We start from the raw sequence: 24,832 nt of genomic DNA on the forward strand, positions 1-24,832 counted from the left end.
GCCAGGATCAGACAGGCAAGGGATACTCGCTGCGCACCGTGTTACCTGTCTGCAGTTTTAGGATTTCGCAAAGGATGGTATATAATTTGGGACCAGCCTGTGTGCCTGTACCTGCGAAGAGAGATACAAATATACAGTGACCAGTCTTCTGAATTTTTTCCATTTTGTTAAAATAAGCCACCAGATACATTGTCTTTCATGCCGATAATAGCAATAAAACGACAGTAAAAACACCATAACTAAAACACCAGTAAAAATAACAGTCCGGTTTTACGGTATCCGATGCCTCTGGTCCCAGCTTTGCTTACTTTTCCTGAAATAGCAGTAAGTTTTGCTGAGCACATCTTTGAGCTCTGCCTACCCCTGCCTCCCCTTTTTGTTCCCCAGTGGCTCAGTGTCACTTGAATAAGATACATAAGAGTTTCGACTTGAAAGTTTAAGGAGTGAAGGGCCCTAGAAGGCTTTCAGTCAAAAGGATGAGATTATCAGATTTGTGATTCCAAAGGATCACTGCACAGCTCTGTGGATGATGGAGGCTCATGGCTGTGACTGTGTCCTCAGAGGAGCCCTGGTTTTCTAGTGAGTGGAGTGCCTCCTGGATCACTGACAGATACAAAATGGGGAGCAGCTCTGGTGCGGGGGGGGGGGGGGGGTGGGCAGGGGGGCTTATGTTCATTTCAACCAGTCACTCTTCCCTTCATATTCTAAGATACTGAGATCTGTTAGAGTAATTTCTTTTAGACAGCTTTTAAATTAAAGTTTAAGAATCATTTGATTTAGAAGTGGAGACATAGTAGAGGCAGGATAGACTAGTTATAATAATAGTAATATGCAGTGCTATATGATAATAGCAATAATATCATGATAACAGTTACCATTCACCAGATCCTTGCTGGATGCTAGTGGCTGTTCTCAGGACTTTATGTATTGTATTCGTCTTCCAGATAATTCATGACATAGGCACTTTGATAATTCCTATTTAACACAGAAGGAAACTGATGTACAGAAAAGTTAAGTAACTTGTCTCAGATCACACAGTAAGCAAGGGTTCAAACTCTGTAATTCAGAAATTTAACCAAGAGAGCTTTGAAATCAGGAGAGAAGGTACTGGTGGACATAGACGGGATTCAGGAGAAACTCAGGGGAGAGAATCGTCAGGCCCTCATGGCCAATTGAATATTTAGGATTGCAAGGGTTTGCAGGGAGGTGGGTGGGATGTAAATCAAGTGTGACCCTGAAGCTTCTAGTTCCAACAGCTAGTTGTAGCTTTCACAGTGGGGGAATATAGGAAGTGCATTATGTTTGGTTTGTGAATATGGAGGATTTGAAGTGTCAGAGACGTTCAGGTCGGGATGTCCTCTGAGTTAGGTGGATGCGTGGGTCTGAAACCCAAAAGAGAGGGCCCAGGAGCCCTCGTAGCATTGACAGATCCCTGGATGTCCTCTAGTCACCAAAATGTGTAGATACAGCTTGTTCCTTCTCTGGACCCCTGTCTTTCTGGGCTTCAATTGACCAGACCAGTTGCTTCCTGCATATTTAACTGTGTCTCTGCAGTTCCCTGCCCCCATCCTCTGCCTGGGATGCCTGTATGACTGTCCCCTCTGTGTTTCAACTCCACAGCATTCTTCAAGTCTTACCTCTGATGCTTGCTTTCTGCATAAAGCCTTCCTCATCTCTCTTCCCAGTATAATCACCTCCTTCTTTAAAGTCCTACCACATCAGGGGCGCCTGGGTGGCTCATTGGTTAAGCTTCCAACTCTTGGTTTCAGCTCAGGTCACGATCTCATGGATTCGTGAGTTTGAGTTCCACATCAAGCTCTGTGCTGACAGTGCGGAGCCTGCTTGGGATTCTCTCTCCCTCTCTCTCTGCCCTTTCCCCACTCATGCTGTCTCTGTGTCTCTCAAAATAAATAAACTTAAAAAAAAAAAAAAAGCCGTACCACATGAATCCCACATGATTTACCTTATGAAGTTTCCCTAGCCTCATCCACCCTCTAGAAAGTTCGAGGAGGGAATGGACTATGTTTTGACTTTAAAATGTGTGCCTACTTACTTTTAAGAGTTTTGATATTGAGTGATACTGGAAAACAGATAAAGCAGGTGAGGAGCAACAGTACAAGGCGGTTTTAACTTTCCAGAGTCTTCTACCACGCTTAAGGTCTTGGGCCCCAGTCTAGAATTCTTAGCTGAGTTGCAGACCAGAATCCCAGCATTTTGTCCTGTGTCTACCCTAAGGATATCGCTCACCACTCTCACATCCTTGCCAGTTTGTTGAGAAAGTCAAGGCTTGAAGATGAGATCAGAACTGAATGGTATTTGTCTCTTCTCAAGTGGTCTCTGTTCATCTACAGGTCTTCCTCATTCAGTGGTGATATTCTCTTCCCACAGGAAGTTCTTTGCTGATGTATTTAATTAAGAGTTGACTGTGTTTGTTTTTTGGATTTTCAAAATTCTTTATTTATTTATTTATTTATTTATTTATTTATTTATTTATTTAAGACCAAGCTAACCAAAAAAATGATGGGTACCATCACTATCACCATTTGTGTTTTTTTTGTTTTTTGTTTTTTTGGTTTTTACCTTCGGCCTGGCTTTGTGCTTCTTGTTTTGTGTATATTAATTGAATCCATCTGACAGCCTACAAAGCAGGTGTTACTGTGTTCACATCATGGATCAGGAAACTGAAGCTCAGAACAGGTTAAGCAAAGTGGCCAAGAATCTCACAGTTCCCTGTTGACTGAGGTAGGGTTGGAAGCCAGGTGTGTCTGGATACAAAGCTGTGCCCTTCCCACTGTGTCTCCTTCCCCCACCCCGCCTTCCATGTTTCCACTCTTTCCTTTCTAGCATTATTGATGCTTTAAGGCAAGACCCATATGTCACCCAATCTGTATTTTCTCATTTGGGACCAGCCCAAGTACAACAAAAACTTGGTTTTTGATTTCAAAGTAATTGAAAATTTTACATGACAATTTTTTTTGAGTTCGGTAACTTTTAAAATAATGACATTAAGTTTTAGGCACTTACTGAATTATTCTATAGTTAAAAGCAATACCATAGTTGAAAACAACAGGGGAAAAATGACACTTTTGATTTTTTTAATTTTTGAACTCAAACTTTGTTTTTTAAAGTCCATAGGCATTTTCCCTTTGATTTTTGTATTTCTGGTTACTCTGTAAACCCGTGAATTTATATTACATATGTACTAACTAAACTTCCTGGTACCCCCTTCAGATTTACTGTAACCTTGGCAGCTTTCTGTTTGCTAGAATTACTGCCTTTTCTCCAAAAAGCTGCCACTTCCTCAGGCAGGAGGTACGTTGAACTAGTACACACAGATGGATGAGTGACTAAAGTTCCCTGAGCCCTACTGAACAGATTTTCATTCTTAAAACAAGATGCTTTCAGATGCAGATGGCTCTGTAATGGCTACAGTTACAGGCAACCTAAGGAATTTCAGTGGCGCATAAAGCGGGTCTCCTGGGGGGAGAATTACTTAGGACCTAGGACACCAAGAAGGCACACTCATCCCCTGTGGGATTCTGACCCTGGTTTAAGTTTTGCCTTTCACAGAAGTCTCTGCTGCTTCCTTGGAAATCCTCAGAGCTCTTTTTCTCAATTGGGGTGTGTGTGTGTGTGTGTGTAGGAGAGTCTGAAAGGTATGATGCTGGAGATAAGGCAGAAAAGATTTATATGCATCTGTCTTTTGTAAGCCAATTACCTAGGAGCCAATAAGGCCTTCTGTGAGCATTCATTACTGTGGGTTTGTCTGCATATACAGCACACTATATGAACGTGTACATTCTGTATGTTGTACATGACTTAGTTTATCAGAATGATTGCTTTCGTTCATTGATCCTTTTATTCAGTAGCAACGATGGGCCAGGTGGTATGCTGTTTGTGCTGTATCTCTACTTTCTCCATTAGCTGGTAGGCTATTTCTTCACAGAGCCTAGTAGAATGCCATAGATGGATGCTCAGAAATTTTGTACAAAAGTTTTATTTTAAAGAACTATTTTTCTGAATCTTCAAATCCTATCCCATTTACTTGAACCTTCTATTTCCCTCCATGTTGTGGAAACGTACCTTCTTTTCTTCGGAGAATCCGTTACAGTGCTTGCTACCAACTAGCCAGATGGAACGTTCTCAAAATTTTTATGAGGAAAAGTAATCTATTTGAAAATGGTAGGACATTTGCACTTCCCATGTAAGTTTTAATTGATTTCATTTCCTTTTTTTTTTTTTTTCAGTACAAATTCTTGAGTACATGTGCATATGAGTATACTGCCATTGACAAAATAGGCTGTGGGTGTTTGGACTTGAGGGTGGTCACTGGAATACATTATTTATTAAAATAGTCCATAGATGCTTCTTTTCTTCTAAAAGGAAATGTAGTACACACTAGTATCTTCTCATTAACATTTTGAAAAGTTCAGCTATTTATGGAAAGGGCCCTCAACATTATTAAAGTTAATTTGTCCCATAAAAAATAATGTAAATCTAACACTTCAGAGAAGAACTAATACAGAGGCTGAATTTTATGTTCTGGTTTCCCCTTCATGGAGGTAGTCCTCAGTTATGTTCCCCATCTGTTTCCATCTCTTTGTCTTCTGGGCACAAGGTAGGATTCCATTTCATGCCTCCTTTGTGGTTGAGTGCTATCATTGTACTAAATCTGAGCAATGAATAGTGAGTTGCCCTTTCTGGGCTGGAGCATTATATTTCCTAAGTCATATTCTACATCCTCTATAGCATAAGACTCACAATATTCACTATGATGACTCCTCCCAAAGTGAGAAGACATGGAACAGAATATCCAGCCTATATGCTCTTGACTAATTCATTAATATCTTTACAAAAAAAGGTACATTTCCATAACATGGAGGGAAACAGAAGCTTAAAGTAAACGGGATATGATTTAAAGATCCAGAAAAATAGTTCTTTAAAATAAAACCAACTTTTCTCTTTGCTGATTTTTTTTCTATTGCTTGTCCTTGCCATTGATTTCTATACTATATTGCATTCATTCTATTTTGCTTTGGGTTTAGTTTTTATTCTAGCATCTTAAGGTAGAATTCTAGATCATCAATTTTAAATATTTTTTTTCTAATATGAGGATATAAAGCTAAAAATTCTTTTGTAAGTACTATAGCTGTATCCAACAAATTTTGATATGTTGAATTTTCATTATCATTCAGTTTGAAATACTCAGTAATTTCCATTTTGATCCCTTTTTTTGTCCCATAAATTATTTAGATGGGTGTTGCTTAATTTTCACATATGTGGGGCTTTTTTTAGATATTTTGTTATTGATTTCTAATTTAGTTCCTTTGTGGTCAGAAAACATACTATGCATGATTTTAATCCTTTTAGAAGTTGACACTTTCATAGCTCAGGATATGCTCAATCTCACCAAATATTCTATGAGCACTTGAAAAGGACACATGTTCTGTGTAATTGTGTGACTAAATGTTAATCAGGTCAGGTGTTTGATAATATTGTTCAAATCTTCTATATTGTTACTGTTTCTCTACATAGTGGTTCTGAGAAATTGTTACTGAGAGATGGGTTCTTAAATCTCCAACTGTGATTTTGGATTTATCTTTTCTCCTTTTTTAGTTATGTCAATTTTTGCTTGATTTATTTTGCAACTCTGCTCTTAGGTGCATTTTATATTTAGGATTGTTATCTGTCCATTTAATCATCATGAAATGACTTTGTTTCTTTGTTGATATTCTTTGTCTTAAAGTCTACTTTGTTTGATTTTAATATAGCTACATCAGCTTTCTTATGTTAACATTTTACATTGCATGTATTTTCTCATCTTTTAACCTTCAAACTGCCTGTGCCTATATATTGAAAATGCATCTTAACACATACCTCAGTCTTCTTTTAATCCAGTCCACCATCTTTGACTTCTAATCAAAGTGTATAGACCATTTACATTTAATGTAATTATTTGCTATATTAGATTTATATCTGTTATCTTGGTGTTTGTTTCCCTTTTGTTCCCTCTGTTATTTGTTCCTTTGTTTTTCCTTTACTTTTTGGGTTAAATGCTTTATAGTATGCCATTATATATCTCTGCCATGTTTTGAGCCATACTTCTTAGTGTTGTTATTCTAGTGACTGCTTCATGGCAGTCTTGGAGACATTAATATGAATTAGAATCACCTGAAGTGTTATATAAAACACAGATTTCTAGGTTCTGTTCCAGAGTTTCTGAGTTAGTAAGTCTGAAGTGAGCCTGTGAATTTAAATTTAAATTTCTGATAAGTTCTTATGTGATGTTAATGTTGCTTACCCAGGAATTACAGGATGTACTCTTAATTTATCATTGTCTACCTTGAATCAATTTCAGGTATACCATTTTAAGGATAATGGAAGAAACTTAACAGCAGTAGAATTTCATTTATATCCCTCCTTATTTGTGCTATGTTCTCAGGTATTTCTCTCATACATATTTTATAAATCCCATAATACATTTTTATTATTTTTTCTTTAAACAATCATTTGACTTTTAAAGAATTTTTAGAAAGAAAATTTCTTTTACAGTTTATCATCCATAATTTCCAGTTCTTGTTTTTCTTTTTGATGCATCCCAATTTCTATCTGGTATCATTTTCTTTCAGCAGAAAGAACTTTTTTTTTTCATACCTTATAATGTAATCCTACTAGCAACAAACTCCCTTAGCTTTAATTTATACAACAATGTCTTTATTTCACCTTCATTTTGAGAAATGTTTTCATTGGTTATTCTGAGTTGATGGTCTTTAAAGAGATGTTGTCTTGTGTCCTCAATTGCTTTGATACGAAATCATGTATTACTCTTTTCCTTGTTTCTTTTTATGTAATGTAATTTGTTTTGGCTCTGGCTGCTTATAATTATTTTTATGTTTGTTTTTCAGCAATCTAACTGTATTGTGCCATAGTGCTTTTCTTTGTATTTATGTTTTAAAGGGGGCATTTGCTAAGCTTTCTAGATTTGTAAATTTTCATATAGTTTTCTGACCCATTTTCTCTCTCTTTCTGGGACTCCAGCTGCACACATATTAAATTGCTTAATGCTGTCCTACAAGGTATTGGTGCCTTGTTCATTTATCCTTTAATCTTTTCTCTTTATGCTTTAGTTGGGATGATTTATATTTCTTTAATTTTAATAACCCATTTTTGTTTAATGCCCAATATGTTATTCATTTTAACCAATAAATATTTTATTTTATATACTATATTTTTAAGTTCTTGAATATCCGTTTGTTTTTATTTGTTTTATAGTTTCCTAACCTCTTCTGATAGTCCACAATTCTTAACTCCTGTTAATGGTATTTTCTTATACAATCTGGCATATCAGTTTTTAAATCCTTATTTGTTAATTCCAACCTCTGGGTCTGTTTCTATGGACTAATTTTTCTATTGACTTTGGTTCATATTTTTCTGTTTTTAAATATTGTATTCTAGACTTTCTGGAAAATCCAGATCCTGTTATATTTCTCTGAAGAGTATTGAGTTTTCTTCTAGTAGTCAATTAAATTACCCATCACCTTAAACTTGTAGAGCCTTTGCTTTAAACTTCTTTAGGATGATGTGCCTGGGTGGCTCAGTTATTTGAGCATCTGACTTTGAGCCCTGCATCGGGCTCTCTGCTGTCAGCACAAAGTCTGCTTTAGATCTTCTGTCCTGCTCTCTCCCTGCCCCTCCCTGCTGTTTTTTTTTTTTTTCTTCTTCTTCTTTTCTCTCTCTCTCAAAAGGAAAAAAAAAAAAAAAACTTTTTTAGGATAGGTCTATTTTGGTTGTGCCTTTAACTGTAGGGTAAATGCCTCAGTCCTGGAATACAGTATTTCCTCTTAAGGCAGGGACCTTCTGGTATTTCAATGGAGAGCCTGAGTTATTTAGTGAGTCCTGATTTAGTGGGATTCAGACTTTTTGTGGTGGGCAGAAGCTGAAATCATCTGCTCAGCCCTTTCAACTTTAAATTCTTTCACCCCTTGACGCTTTGGAGTTTCATGTTCAGTTTAGGGATCAGCCAAAAATTTGAGGAGAGTTCATATGTACATTTTCTCTCCCTCTATCCCCCCACCCCTCCATGACGCTCGTCTTTCCAGAATGACTTCCTTCAACGTCTGGCTGCTCTGGCAGTCCCCAAATCTGTTCTCTGCCTTCTCAAGCCATTAAGACTGAGGATTTTGCTTAGTTTCTATCTACCCTGCACTGAGTAGAACACAGGCTCTCAAGGAAAAAGCCATTCAGAGGTGAATATTGTTTATGGTGATACTCTTTTTTTTCAAGAATCCATTTTCTTCCAGTTTCTGCCTGCTTTTGGTTGCTCCCCATTGCCTTTAAATCTTTCTTTCTCTCCTTTCGTGGACAGTTTATAAGTGTTATTTGTAGGAGGTTCATCTGATTCAAGCTCTTCTGCCACTACCAGAACTGGAATTCTCTCCATAATGGACATGTAATTTCAATGAGAAATCTTTGATTTTTTTCTTAACTGCAGGATTATTCCTGTTCCTTTATAGTCTGACAAAGATACAGCTACTAATTTGCTTGGAGGCCATGTCCGAGAACTTTCAAGTGGACTGTTAATAGTGTCCCCTACTTCCGTTGTGTCTATCTAGTATATCACCTTCAGATTAATGTTTCTAAAACACAGCTCTGGACTTGACATATTGTAAGCAAGGTTCTTCGTTGATATCCTATAACCTCCGAATAAAATTTGAGTCCCTTAGCTTATCATCCAAAGCCTCCACTGTCTGGTCCCCAGAACTCTGGTTGTCTGCCCTATCATAGCATCATAGTAGAAAACCATTTACCTGAAAGAGCCTGGGACGTGACTTGCTGAGGATTAGCGCTCTTAACACTAGGAGAACACAGTGTTTAAATAGGACATGATTAAAAGTTTTGTAAATCTTCTAGATGCATTCTGTTGTTTTCATTGTGGGTTTTGTTGTTGTTGTTGTTGTTGTTACTACTTTTATGTTTTAATATAGATTCAGGGATGGGACACACATTACATATTTGTGTAGCTACAGTTTAAATCTTTAATGTTTGCACAACTAAAAATATAAATGGCAGGGAATTATCTGAAAACCCTTAAGACATTCCTGCAGCAGTCCCTTACATTGCTCTCATCCTATTTTTGGAAGATGAATTGGTGGCAGTGACCACACTGGTTGGTAGAAACCAAATACACAATTTCAACTATTACTGCAGGAAGGAAATTATCCTGCAGCTATTAATGTAACATGTATTTTTAAGGTGTGTTCACTTTTTTGAATTCTTATAGAAATATCCCAGCTCAGCACAGAGCCTGCTTGAGATTCTCTCTGCCCCTTCCTCCCGCATGCCTTCTCTCTTTCTCTCTCTCTCCCTATTTCTCTCAAAATAAATAAGTAAACTTAAAAAAAAGAAATATCCCAGCTTTTGGAAGTTTCTGTTTTTGAACACCCAAAGAACAAAGTCTTCTAGTGTGTACATAAATCAGTGGTGGTCATTTCTTACGCATTTTCGTATGCCTACAATCTCAGAGACTTAGTCACAGTTTATTGCACATTCACAGAAACGGAAAGAACCTTAGATTACCCCAACTCCTTATACAAAATTTTGGCAGCCTTCCACACATAGTGGGTTCCCAATGAATACTTGCTGAATTAAAACCAATTAGGGGGCACCTGGATGGCTCAATCATTTAAGCAACTGACTTTGGCTCAGGTCATGATCTCACGATTCATGAGTTCGAGCCCTTCAATCGGGCTCTGTGCTCACAGCTTAGAACCTGCTTCAGATCTTCTGTCTCCCAGTTGCTCTTGTTCTCTCTCTCTCTCTCTCTCTCTCTCTCAGAAATAAATAAACATTGAAGAAAACAATTAAAATTACATTTAGTTTTTTCTTTGGACTTTATTTTTCTTTTTTAACGTTTATTTATTTTTGCGACAGAGAGAGACAGAGCATGAATGGGGGAGGGGCAGAGAGAGAGGGAGACACAGAATCTGAAACAGGCTCTAGGCTCTGAGCTGTCAGCACAGAGCCCGACGTGGGGCTCAAACTCACAGACCGTGAGATCATGACCTGAGCCGAAGTCGGCCGCTTAACCGACTGAGCCACCCAGGCGCCCCGAACTTTAAAGTTTGTTCAATAGGAGTTACAGATAAAATCTGTGGTTTTGTGTTCAAGTTCACACCATGCAAAAGGCAACACAACTACATGGTGCTGGTTTCCAGTGAAAATAGTGGCTGATAAAGTAGAATACTCCTCATTCAAATAATGTTACTTTGCTTATTGGTTCCAAAGAGTACTTTTAGCATCCTGTTGGACCACCAGTAAATTATATTGCAAGTTGATGTTTAAAAAAGGCTTCTGGCCTTAAGGCACACGGATACTGTCAGCTTTCCTGAATTCTTCCAATTTCACCATTTGGGGAAGCCACTTTACCAGTGCTAGCATGAATTTTTTATTTTGAGTAAATAGCAATAATAATTATTTCCTTCTGTACCATAGGGTTGTTACAGGGCTTAAATAAGCTAGTGCTATAATAGCGCCTTAAACTTTTATTTTAAAAGTGGTAACCAGTTACCTAATAATGTATGGCATCACAAAATGTTATATGAATCAGGTATTGTCTTTACCAATGGGTATTGATTGCCTTTGTGTAATTATCTATACCTACTTACACTCCCTAAGAGTCTTCATTTTTTAAAAAAGCCATTAGATTATTATAATGGTAGATTTCCATTTCTTTACTTTGATAGATTTCCCTATTCTAGTACTGTTTATTGTTATTATTACTAAGATTTGCCATAATGTTACCGAGAATGTGCTCTAGATTAAATTATTTTAATTACATTAAGCAACACATATTATTTTTATTGAGTATTTACTGTAATTTACTTAGTCTCAACCAAGGGAGCAGGAGAGTCCTAGTCTGAAGGGAGTGCTTTAGAGCTTGTTCACTGCTTTACAGTAATCAGTGAAACCCCTTCTTTCCTTTATCTGCATGTTTTCAATGACCCATGACTCAGTCCTCGGACCTCTTCACTTTTCAGTCTGTGCTCACTCTCTGTATGATCTCATCCAGTCTCATGGCTTAAAATAATGACCACAAGCTGACTACATCTCCAGCCCAGACCTCTCCCTGACACAGACCTGTGCATCTAACTGCCAGCTTGACATATCCACTTAGATCCCTCTCAGGCATCTCAAACTTAACACATCCAAAACTGAACTGGGGAAGTTTCACATAAACCACATGCCCTTAAATGGCAGTTCCATTTTTCCTAAGGGTTCAGTCCAAGAATCTTAATGTCTCTAACTTCTGTTTCTCTCTGGTCTATGAGCAGATGCTAACAGTTCTGCCTCTAAGATGCATCTAGATTCTGACCACTTCTCACCACTGTCACTGCTACCACACTGACCAGAACCACCGTCATCTCTCCCCTGGTTTGTGGTGGTAGCCTCCTACCCTGGATCTCCCTGCATCTGTTGAGTCAGTTGTCAGCATAGCAGCCAGAGTGATCCTGCTAAGTGTAAATCACATCAAGTCATTTCTCTGCTCGAACCTTTCTGTTACACTCAGAGTAAAAAAGTCCAAGTCTTAAATATGATCTTTACTATGGCCTCATATGTCTGACTTCCATTAGCTCTATTTCCTTACCTCTTACTTTCTACTCATGCTTTCTACTCTTTCACACTTGGCTGTACCTTAAACATGCCAAGTATCCTCCCCAACCCTACCCTTCCCTCTTTCGCTTTTCCCTCTGCCTAGTGTATTTTCTCCCCAAGATATCCATACAGCGCCTTTATTTCCTTCAGACTTTTATTTAAAGCATCGTTGAGTGAGGTCTTCCCTACTCTTTTTAAAATATCAATATCCTCCCACATCCTCCCACATCTCCACCATGTTATATGCCCCTTCTCTTCATGTCCCCCTAGCACTTAACTGTCCAACATTTGTATATTTTACCTAATTACCTTGTCTGTTGACTGTCTCCTCCCAATTGAATGAAAGTTAATGATAGCAGGGACTTCTGACTGCCTTTCTCATTGCTATATCCTCAATATAGGATTGAGGATTGTTTGTTTGTTTTTTTAAGTTTATTTATTTAAGTAATCTCTACACCCAAGATGGGACTCAAACTCACAAACTCAAGAGTTGCATGATCTTCTGACTGAGCCAGCCAGGCACCCCTCTCCTCAGTGTTTCTAATAGTGCCTGGTACTTATTTTTGAAATTAATAAATGAATAATAGAACTAGGTACAGTTTTACATTTTGCCAGCAGATGCCTCTCGCTAAGCATATTCCCACATCCGAATGTTTGAAGTTACAGTTTGGTCCACAGTATGAAATAGTTAAACATTTGCAGTTGTATAATTTAAAAGTCTTCCCACTGAAATCACACGTGTAAATGGTGGGCAGGCATAGCTTAAACAACTGCAAGAGGGCCTTCGAATAATTCACTTTGCTGCTGCTGTGATATCTGAATGAAAGTTGCACCATTGCCTGTGAGGGCTTGTGTAGCTATCAAAAATTTCAGAGAGAGGGAACGTGGCTGTACGTATATGAGAGTTGGAAATAAATGTAGTATTAATCTTATCTGTAATATGAAGTCTATTATGTTATGTTATTTTAAAGTGACTCTGTTATGTCTGTGTTAAAGTGTTATGCCTATATTATCTGTAAATCATATTTCTCATCTATTTTTTAAAAGAAATTTCAAGGCAGGAAAGATGAAGTTTCATATTCTGATTATACATATTAGTACTTTATATTAGTGTAGTAGTCTTTGTTTTAACAATTTTTTTTTTTTTATTCAGGGCAACACAACTATTTATGTGCTGGAAGAAATGACTGTATCATTGATAAGATTCGACGAAAGAATTGTCCTGCCTGCAGACTTCAGAAATGTCTTCAAGCTGGAATGAATTTAGGAGGTAAGTCTTGTGTTTTTAGTTAAATAAAAATTGTTAAGATGGAAGCTCTGTATACTCCCAAAATTTAAGATGAAGCTAACATGGAGCAAAGATTTCTAAAAATCTTAACAAGTTCTATACTCATACTAAAACATTTTAGTATTTCTTTCTTAGCAGCAGTTAAAAAAAAGTGTGTTATGTGGCTGTAGTCCTAGTGAAGTTTTCAACCCTGAGTTTGCGAAGGTTTCAAAAACTGGGAACATAACCAAAACCAACACAAAAATGAATGACTTTTTATATAAAACCATAACTAACAGTTTTTATTACAATGTCTGTTTAGAAATAAGCCCTATATGTGATAACACTAATCAGATATGAATACATTTCTAATCTAAGAATAAATGTAATAAAGGAAGACCTGTATTTAAACAAAAAAAATTTTGAAATATCACATGAACCTGCCAAAAGGGGGGTAGGATGGGTGGTGGGGATGGTAAAAGACTTGAACCAAACGCAAAAGTGTACAGTGTCCATGAATGGGAAGGTCCAGTGTGCTAAAGGTATCAGTTTTCCCTGAATTAATTTATGCATGTAACACAGTCCTAACTAAATTACCAATTGGTGATTCTAAGTTCTTAAACAACAAGCAACAAAATTCTGAAAAAGATAAATATTAAGGGCAACTAGCTCTACCAAATAATAAAGCATATGATATAGCTATAGTCATTAAAACTCTCTGTTTGTTTACTGATTGTAAGATCAACAGAAAGTCAAGAAAAAAATTAACATGAGATTTTTGTATATAGTAAATTTGGCATTCCAGATCAGTGGTAAAAGGATAAATTATTCAACAGAAATTATTGTGACAACTGGGAAGCAATCTGGGAAACAAGAAAGTTGAATCCAAACTCATTATCTCCACCCAAATAAATTGTAGTCTTTCAAAGTTTTAAACTTGGAAATATAACCATAGAAGTACGAAAGGAAAACATGGATATTTCTTTAATACTCTTCAAGTGGAGAAGACCTTTCTAAGTATAAAACTCAGAAGCTATTAAAGAAAAGAATTGAGGAAATCAACACTATTTACAAATCAAATATTGCTTCAAAGGCAAATAATAAATAAGCTGGGAAAAAGTACTTGCGACTTATAGACAAAGGGTTTATTTCTTCATAAAAAGCTCCTACAATTTCATAAGAAAAAGAAAGTTCCTATAAAAAATGAGATTGAACAGAACAAGAATATGAACAGAACACTTAAAAGAAATACAATTGGTATTTGAAACACATGAAAAGAGTCTCAGTCTAAGCATAATAAGAGAAACGCAAATTTAAGATATTTTTTACAAATGTCAGAAATAAAAAATGTTTATGATATATTGTTTGATCATACGGAAATAAAGTAAAATTCAGTGGTGATCTTATGCATTTGAGGCGGAAATAAGGTGATACAGCCCCTGTGGAGAGGAATTTCGCTATTTCAGTAAAATGGTAAACATTTGACTCAATAACTCCACTTTTAGGAATTTATCCTAAGTATATTTTTGCAAGTAAGACATGATAAATTCATAAAATAGTTATTATAACATTGTTGACCATCAGAAATACATTATTCATGTGGTCAAGATTGATTAAATAAATTACAGATACTCTTCAGACATTAATAAGAATAAAGGAAGCTCTATATGGATTGATCTCCAAAATACTGTTTAGTGAAAAAAATCAGGTTGCAAAATAGATGTTTTGTCTACTACTAGTGGTATATCCGTTTCAGAAAAAGAATATATATTGTATCGAACATTTCTGGAATAGTATCCAAGAAACAAGAAACTGGTCATGTTGTCTCAGTAGAAAGGATTGGGTAGCTGAGAGACAAGGATAGGAAGCAGAATTACTGTCATTGTATTCTCTTCCATGGCTTTGAATTTTGTATTCTGTTTAATGCATGTGTTATGTACACATGTTGCCTAATTAAAAGAAATAAAGTAATTTGAAAAAGAAATCAAATGAGACTTCATCCTTCTTTGCTTTGATAAATGAACCAATAGGCTGCTAGTCGGGACTGGTGAGTAAAATGGCAGGATGGAGAGCAGAGAGACTTTTAGAAATCCAGAGGAGTATGAACTATGGCCAGCTGAGACTGCTCATGTCAGACTGTGGCCTGAATATGTGACACAGTAGCTCAGCCAGAGAGGCTCTTGCTGGTTAAGAGGATGGGCTCTGGAGCCAGAATGCCTGGGTGGGAATCCAGCTACTTCTTGACCGTGTAACCTCAAGGGAGCTACCACCTTTTCTGTGCCCATGTTTCCTTATCTTCAACTTGTAGTGATCAGCATGTCTGCCTCATAGACTGTGATGAAGATTGAATGAGTCAGTGTGCAAAGAAGAGAAAGCACTCAGTGCATGTTCAGTGGGTGGAGGTAATGCTCATTGTGATTTCCATAGCGCCTTCACACATGATCCGAATGATATTATTGCCCCATGTTTTGGTGATGGTGAACCTCAGGTGCCCAGAGAGGCTAAGTGACTTGCCCAGACATGTCACAGCCAGTAAAATGGTCTTATATCTCTAGGCTTGTGGTCTGGTGTTTCTAGTAACCACACTGTTCCCTTTTTCTGTTATCTGAATCAGTGCAAATGTGGCACAAAAGATCACCTTCTTAAGCGTGTGAGTGAGAATCAGGAGATATGAATCATTTAAAATCTAGATGGCACAAGGGTACAGCCATTGGTTATAAAATAAACTCTGAATCAATTTTGTAAAATCCAACATCTGAATCTAAATATACATACACACAACTGAAGTATCTTTTAAAGTGTCTATATGTAAATTTTATATAACTTACAAATATTTACAAATATTGTAAAACTTTACTATGTAAATATTACTATAAATATTATATAACCCATTCTATAAAATATAAGTACTATTAGTTACTATAACAAAATAACCACATCTATAATTCCCTACCTCATAGTGTATTGTTAAGAATGAACTGAGCCCATTTATAACCTTTAAAACAGGGTTTCTCCCCATGGGGGAGGGGAAGGAAAAAAAAAAGAGGTTAGAGTGGAAGAGAGCCAAAGCATAAGAGACTCTTAAAAACTGAGAACAAACTGAGGGTTGATGGGGGGTGGGAGGGAAGGGAGGGTGGGTGATGGGTATTGAGGAGGGCACCTTTTGGGATGAGCACTGGGTGTTGTATGGAAACCAATTTGACAATAAACTTCATATATTGAAAAAATAAATAAATAAAACAGGGTTTCTCAACCTCTGCACTGTTGACATTTTGGGCCAGGTAGTTCATAATAAGGAACCGTCCTATGCATTGGTATATCGGCATCCCTGGTCTGTACCTACCAAATGCTGATAGCAACCTCTTCTCCCCAATTTGTGATAACCAAAAATGTTTCCAGACTTCACTAAATGTACCCTGGGTGGCATTAAAACCCACTGGTTTAGCTATAATAATAAATAATTGTAAGCAGTATTCAGTTGTGAGATATTTTCTGCTAGAATGTAAATTCCATCAGGGGAAGAATTTTTGTCTATTTCGTTCATTGCTTTTTCCCCAGTAACTAGAACAGTGCCTGGCACAAAGTAGGTGTTCAGTAACCATTTATTGAATTAATTGAATGAATGATTAACTGGCATTTTTGAAGGCTTCTGTGTTCTCAGCATTTTGCTAAGACTTTATATGTGTCATCCTTTTTAAACCTCACATAAAATATGTGATACATACTTTTAATCTGTCCATTTTGGAAGTGAGTTCATGGAGGCACAGAGAGGTTAGAGGAGTGGCTTAAGGCCACAGGGCCAGGGGATGGCAGAGCCAGAACTCAAATCTCTGTCCCTGGCACCAAAGCCTGTACCAGTGTCACTCTGCTGTATGACATAGGTCCACTATTTGTAGATTGGCATTTTTATTTATTTTTTTATTATTTTTTTAATGTTTGTTTGTTTTTGAGAGAGACAGAGCGTGAGGGGTGGGGAGGGGCAGAGAGAGAGGGAGACACAGAATCTGAAACAAGCTTCATGCTCTTGAGTTGTCAGCACAGAGTCCGACGCGGGGCTTGAACCCACAAACTGTGAGATCATGACCTGAGCCAAAGTCAGACACTTTACTGACTGAGCCACCCAGGAGCCCCTGTAGATTGGCATTTTTAAAATAGCCCAGATTATCTATTAATGGCAGCAGCAGCACCCTGCTTTTTTAATTGTGTCTGTAATGATCTGTAAGTGAGGTTTGGCACAGTACCGAATATAGAATTCACATAGTTTGTTGTTGGTTTCTGTGTATGAGGCATAGGTTTTGTGAGTTTTGGTAAAACATTTTACTAGAGAGAAAGCATATTTTGAATCTCGAGGTCATTGCAAGTAGGGAGTCAAAAATGGGAAGAGTAGGAAATAATATTTATGAAAAATACTCTTTTCTTCAGATTCGAGTTATAACTTAACCATTTCTGGTTCAGAGATTAAATCCTTAACTTTTATTAAGTGTTGAGTTGCAGTGACCTACATTGTAATCTTTCTTTTTCTTTTATAATTTATTTTGAAGCCCTGCTTTTAGTTTCAATTTGGGCAATAGGAAATGTGAGCAATTTTATCACATTCAAAAAGGATAATGTATTAACCTTTTAATGTGAAGCAATCTTAAAAATGTGAGTTAAGTGAAACCTTTTTACACATGTTCCAATCTCACCCGTTGTCCTAATGAAGCAGGACTGTGCAGTTTCTTTTGATCCACCCTTCTTCCCCGCTACCTCTCTTGGGGGATAAGGCAGCTGCCAACCCAGTGTACTATTTGGCCGGCATTTTGTGTCGGTGAGTGGTCATCACTCTGGGAACAAAATTAGCCTTCCCCTTCTGAAGACTTCAGGAATCCAAAATACTTGACAACGGTTTTTTTCCTAGCTTATCATCTGGTTAGTGTATAATCCTAACTGTGTCCCCACACTAGCATCTACCTTAGAAAGTGGGAGGAAGGAAGAACAAGTCGATTTTTCTGTCTCGGAAGTTAAAGCCAGAAAATGTGCCTCTTCCCTTTTCTCTAGACCCACTCCCTCCTTCCTACCACAAGTACGGTTCCTTTTCTTTAAAATCCTGCTGCGCTTTAGGCTGCATGCAAAGGAAAATATAGCAGAAGATGTGAGAATGTCAACAGAGAAATTGAAAGGAAAATAACAGCTTTTCTGGCCCCAAGCTGGGCCTGCCATGCTTGCTCTAGCCCCTATCAGTAGATCTAAAAAAGTCTTGGTTCCATATGCATGAGAATTTACCGCTTTACATAGCTTTCTCCAAAGAATTAATCACTTTTACATGCCAGTGTTCTGATGAGGATGATCTATATACATGTCTTTGAGAGCTGCTCCTAAAATGCATAAAACGTCATTAAAGCCAAGTGGCCCTCAGACCAAGAGTAAGTTTTGAGGAGCACTTCACTTGACTGCACTCTGGCCATGGCATATAGAGGAGATCTTCAAGATTTTTCTATTCCAGTCCTCCCATTTACAGCAGAGGAACTTGGAATCTAAGATCGTATCATCAGAGACTTAAAAAATGCAACGTAAGAATTCTAATTCCGTTGTCTTCCCTCTTTTCCAGACCACACCCCTCTCTTATTTCATTTCTCATTAAATAGGCTAAGTCCCCTTTCACTTTCCTTTAATGAAGCCTCTAAAACATTAAAATCTTGCTCCCTGTAGCTTTAGAAATGTAGACTTTACAAACCACAGGGCATTTCTAACCTGGGTTCCAATTTACTTCCAGCGCCTATCTGCAGCTTTCCTTAATGCCAGCAATCACTCTCACTGGGTTTAGCCAGAGCCTTCCTTTAAAGGGTGGCCGTATCAGGCAGGGCTACCTCTTCCTCCTGGAATGGATCATGTCATGTGAGAAGAGAGGGATGTCAGACACAGGAAGCAGTAGCAACAGTAGACATGATGGTTGCTTTCTGGAGACAGAGAGGAGGCAGCTCAGTGAAAAAGGGAGGGAAGCAAGATGCTGACACTAGCAGTGTTCAAAGATACACTCTCGTATATTACTGATGAGGATGGAACCAAAGAGAGGAAAATCTGTAAATTAAAATTCATCCACATAATGCAATATTAATCAGCCAATAAAATTATGGCGATGAAAATTCAGAGCAATATAGAAACTTTCTAAAAAAAGTAATAATGAAAAATTAGCATGCAAAATTATTAAAATTTTACTTATTCTATGATTCTAGCTATATAGGAAAAGACTTGGAGGAGTCAAGAGACTGAGGAAGAAATGTTCAAGTACCAAAAGTGGTTGTGTCTTGTTTTTAATAATATGAACGTTTTACAATAAAACTTTAAAAATAGAGTTCACAATTTTGAACTAAAAAGAAGGGAAACATAAGAATAATACTGCTACTGAGCAGAAGAAGTAAAGAATTCTACAGATAACCAAAGGAGTTTTCCCTGAACAGAAAGGAAGAAAAGGGGGAAGGAGAAGAGAGACATCAGTAAATCAGTCTCCTGCTGTGAAATGCTGTGAGAACTGAAATGGAGAAGTGGGTGAAAAACAAAAGACCCAAAGATCCTAGAGTGACAGAATCATAACTGATTCTCCAAGAAAAGGGATCTTTTCTACTTGAGGTAAATTGGCTTTACCTGCCAGCAACTTTTGGTCACCTGCAAAACTCACACGCGGTGTGGGTCTGGTGAGAGAAGTTATAGGATCAACGCCAGTGAAGAGTAGGTTTAATATCTGAAATCCAATAAGGAAAACAATTTTTATATCTTTAAGGGTCTCCTGAGGCAGGATATGCAGTAGTCTGTATAAGTTTAGAAAGCCCAAGTGTACTGAGTTTTATGAAGAAATACCATTGCTTGGATTTTTTTTTTCTTTCCAATTCCTCTTGCTTGGAGACAATAAGAATTTCAGTGGGACTTTTGAACAGTAAAGTGCAGAGGGAAATAACACATTTTTATAAATCAGTGAAAGTATGGTTTTTGAATCTTCACGTATAAGTTACGCCATATTCATTTTCTTAGTAATATGACTTGAGTTAAACAACTGGTATTTTTACCTTGCAAAATTCCAAAGAGGAAAGTTCAGGATTGGTCCCAAAGCAGACACAATTTCAAGATTTACTATTTTTCTTCATTTCTGAGACTTTTTTTTCTTCCAAAGTTTACCTATTATGATTATAATTTGCGATCAGTATGTGCATTTAATTTTTATTAGTTTTTTTTTAAAACTCTTAATTATATTGGTGTCTTATTTGGTGACAGATGACATCTTAGCAATAGAAACATTCGATTCAAAGATTCGTCCCTCCTAAGAACATACACATTTGTAGGCACATACTCATGTCTGGGTGGGCTTACCCAGGTAGGCCGCTTTTCTTGGATCTTTTAAAATATATGACCCAGAGATGTTTGGGAAGTTCTGCTTGGTATACAAAGGCCCCTTGTTACTTCCATGCATCCTTTAACTTTTTTGTTTGCAGTCTGTCCTGGTAGGTTGTCATCCCTTCTACTTAATGGGCAGGAGAGCTTAGCCTTTCGGACCTTTTGGGGCCAGGATAGCTTGTCACTGGCCCAGGTGATCTCCAGAGACCTGGCATCAGAGCCAGCCTCTCTCCTTCTGGGCACCACCTCGGATGTACGGTCCTCTTTTGTCTGGACTCCAGCAGCCTTCCAATTCCACACACTCAGTGCTGTTTTCTGTAATACATGATTGTTTTCTAACTCTCTGATAAACTGTGGGGAGCTTTTGTTTTTGCTCTGTTCGCAGTGCTTCCTATTGTTGCACTCTTTGAAAAGTTACTTCAGATGATAGAGGTTTATTTTTATTTTTATTTTTATTTATTTTTGAGAGAGAAGAGAGAGAGAGAGGGAGACACAGAATCTGAAGCCGGCTCCAGGCTCTGAGCTGTCAGCACAGAGCCCGATGCAGGGCTCAAACTCACAGACCATGAGATACGACCTGAGCCAAAGTTGGACACTTAACCAACTGAGCCACTCAGGCACCCCAGATGATAGAGTTTTATTATAAGAATATTGATAATTTCACAATTAGCCATTGGGAAATACTGGGATGTTGCTTGGGACACATCAGATTTCAATTTCTAGGGTTTTCTCTTAGATTTGTTTTCCTCTTTTTTTGGCTTCTTTTCAAGCAGGAAGCTCTCTCCTCCCTCTGTTGGTGTTTTTGCTTACTCATTGTTTTCATTATACTTGTTTCTAGGCACTACCTTCTGTACCCCTTAGCTTCATTGTCATCTGAGTGTCCTGGAGTCAAACTTCCAAGAGAGGGTCTGGGCTGATTGGTTGGTCAACTATCAGAATGGAGCTTCTGATTGGGTGGAATCCTCCAGAGGATATAGACACATGGCTGCCTTTGCCTCTGCTGCCCCTACCTTACCTAGGCTGGTGTGGCAGGTTATAGATCCCTGTGCTGCAAAGTTCGATGATCTTTGACAAGAAAGATTTTGATCCTATTTTTCAGGAAGGAGCTATAAGTATAGATAGCAATCAGAGTATAATAGACTCAATGTAAACTCATTAAACAGTTACAATTAACTGTTAATTGTAGAGAATCCCTTAAATCATAGTAATTTTTTCAACACCCTGATTTTTATTCACATTATAAGTTACCCATATATTTAAAAGTAAAACATTTGTTTTTAGCAAGCAAATTGGCAAAGGAAAACAATAACTTCATGATCTTGGAAAAAACTACTAAGGCTTTATTTTGGAGTTCAGGGCTTTTTGATATAGCTCTTCAGAAAACACACACACACACACACACACACACACACACACACAACATAAATAAAGCAAATCTTAATTTAAAAAAAATCACCAGTTAATGCGTAAGGTAGACATTTTCTTGTAAAACATCTCTATACTAAGATAGTTCTCTGTCCCTACATGCCACGCTCTGGACAAAGGATGAGCTCTAGGATCATGGGAAGGGTAGGGAATGAGGGCTAAGGAAATATTAGGGAAGAAGATAAAACCACTTAAAATTAGGCATCATAGGTTTACCATAGTCAACTTAGAAAGGGTACTCAGTCATTCTAGCTAAAGTCCCTGTCTGTTCTCTAGGATTCATTGCACTGTCTACCTCAAATTCTGATTTCCCACAGTGAAAATCTTGAATTCATTTACTTTTAATTAACAGGCATGTCCACTAAGGAATATAATTTAATCTTTTTCATTTGAAAACCTAGAGACTAATGATCATCTGCTTGTTGCCTTTCTGAATAAACATCTTCTTCTCCTCGTCTTCACAGTAAAATGTTATGATTGTGAAGATGGGGAGAGGAAGCTATTTATATTACAATAAAGTCCTCTGTTCTCACCTCTAGGACATACAGAAAACCATCCAGCTAACCTGCCAACAGTCTGTCAGCCTTCAGTAGTAAATATGTATGATATTTAATATCATTAGTTTCTGTTAAGATGATGATTTTTCTGGCACAGATAACTTACCCTTTAAAGGCTAACCCAATTCTGGGGTGCCTGGGTGGCTCAGTCGGTTAAGCGTCCAACTTCAGCTCAGGTCATGATCTCACAGTCTGTGATTCGAGCCCCATGTCAGGCTCTGTGCTGACAGCTCAGAGCCTGGAGCCTGCTTCGGATTCTGTGTCTCCCTCTCTCTGCCCCTCCCATGCTCATGCTCTGTCTCTTTCTGTCTCAAAAATAAATTAAAAAAAAAAAAACATTAAAAAAAAAGAATAGTATTAGAGTAAGAATATTATAAAAAAATAAAATAAAATAAAGGCTAACCCAATTCTAACAGATTTTTTAAAATATTTTTATTGATTTATCAAATTATACATACTTGATACAGCAATTAATAAAGGAAAGTAATAGTTCTCTGCAATATATTGAGGGAATAAAGATGGAAGATGAGTCAAGACATTTGCCGAGCACTTTATTTACTGATGAAAAAATAATCATTTACATTTTGGCAGGGAGGCTCTTAAAAGCTGAACTAGCAGAGCTAATAAAAATGGTTTCTTCAGAATGTGCTGCTTCATTATTTTGAAAAGAAGATCTATCAACAATAATATAAAGGCAGTTGCTGAGTTAGGTCAAAGAAGTCAGAAACTCCAAAATGTAATTGTGCTCTGTTTCTCCTTCAGTGTTTGTACAGTATTTGTTTTGAGAGGATGATAATATGGAACATGTTTAAATAGTGAGGAAGGTAAGCAGTTGCTCAGTTACCAGCTAATTATTTTTTTTATATTAAGATTAATTTAATTTGTATAGGAGGGGGTCATACTGTTCCAAAAGTGCATCTCTGATGAACCCATTCATTGATTTGTTCAGCAAATATCCATTGAACACCTCTGAAATTCCAGATGCTCCACATGATGTTGCCGATGTAGCAATGAGAAGACAGGCACTGGCCTTGTTTTCAAAGACCTAATCTTTAAGAATGAAGAGATTTATTTTGGACCCAATAAGCATTAAAAATTGCAGCAGGGTACTTAAAAAACATCCTTACCGTTGATAGCGGCCCAAATCCCTGGAGTTCTTTCTCTCTGCCTTAGAGTGGTACCCATAGCTTCTTGACCTGTACTGATCAAAGTGGTGGCACCTCAGGATGACTTCCCATGACTGTGTCCCTTGATATTTGGTTGGTTCATCTTGCCTAGTTGCTTCCCATGCGTGCTGATCCCACCAAATGGCCCTGTGGCATCTGCTAATGCTTGCATGGGACATTGTCTAGAAGGGAGCAGCTGTGCAGTGTGAACTCCTGCAGAATGACCATAGCTCCTTCCCAGTTCCAACTACAGCATCTGTCAGGAAACGGAATTCTTCACTTCCTGTTGCTCCCTCAACTCAAGCTGTGAAAATAAGCTCTTCACATTCTTGCTGAAAAATTGAACTTCACTATGAAGATTTGTGGCCACCTTAGAGGTTTCTAAGTCATTTCTGGTCTTAGGACAACTGAAGAAGCTCTGGTTGGTCTCCTCAGAACATCTGCCATGTCTCTGTCTCTTTTCACTCTTGTAACGGATGCTAGGAAACGTGTGTGAAGAAAGGCTGGAACTTCGGGAGCCACTTTCTAGGAGCTCTCTCTCAGCTCCCTTCAGTTCTTGAACCACCATAGCATGTTACTATTTCCCTCAGAAACTTCAGAACTCACCTGCAGCAATGGCCTGAGAAGCCAGGAGACAAACTTGTGTGAATAATATTTTTAATGTTTTTATTCTTGAAGACCTCTCCACACAAAGTTTTCTTAATCTAGAAAGACTCAAACTAAGCCATTGATAATTCTAAAATTAGTTCACCAGTGAAAACTCAGTTTCATCTTTATTTGGCAGTTCATGATAATGACTTAGAAACATTTGCATATGTTAAGTAGCTCACTTTTTTTTTTAATTTTAAAGCAGACACTTAAAGCCTATAGAATAAAAACACCTTTCCATTCTGTATATACTCCTATTTTTCGATAAATTGAGTTAAGTTAGAAATTTTAAGCCAAATTCAAAAGATAATGCAAAGGAACAACAGGAAGCCCAAGAGGACTGTGTAATTAAACGATCAGTCATTCTTGGTTCTCACTGTATATCACGTTCATCTGTCAAGTCTTTGTTTTAAACCCACTCACCCGTGCCCTACTCCCAGAGACCCTCATGCAGTAAATCTGAGGGAGCACGGGCATCTTTACTTTTAAAATAGTATGCATTGTACATCAGTACACTAGAGCCAAGAACATCTGTTCTAGGGGTTACTAGAACACTGCCAGCAGTTTTCTTAGGATAAGAAAGCCCTTTCATTGTTTGTTTTTTAAATGTTTATTTCTTTATTTTTGAGAGAGAGCGAGCATGCACACGAGTGAGCTTGTGGTTCGGGGAAGGGGCAGAGAGAGAGGAGTAGTTGAGAGTCCCAAGCAAGCTCTGTACTGTCAGCCCTGTCAGTGCAGATCCTAATATGGGG

General features: G+C 37.6%; 1 protein-coding gene across 2 annotated transcripts in view; it reads left to right on the forward strand.

Annotated features, from left to right (window-relative positions):
• Positions 1-24,832, forward strand: part of NR3C2 (nuclear receptor subfamily 3 group C member 2) — a 345,301-nt gene that overhangs the window by 232,101 nt on the left and 88,368 nt on the right. For both annotated transcript variants that reach the window (XM_053216884.1, XM_053216885.1), the window contains exon 4: positions 12,806-12,922. In XM_053216884.1, the coding sequence (XP_053072859.1) occupies positions 12,806-12,922 (117 nt within the window). The remainder of the gene's footprint in view (positions 1-12,805; positions 12,923-24,832) is intronic.

Source organism: Acinonyx jubatus, chromosome B1 (assembly GCF_027475565.1).
Source record: "Acinonyx jubatus isolate Ajub_Pintada_27869175 chromosome B1, VMU_Ajub_asm_v1.0, whole genome shotgun sequence".
Taxonomy (NCBI): Eukaryota; Metazoa; Chordata; class Mammalia; order Carnivora; family Felidae; genus Acinonyx; species Acinonyx jubatus.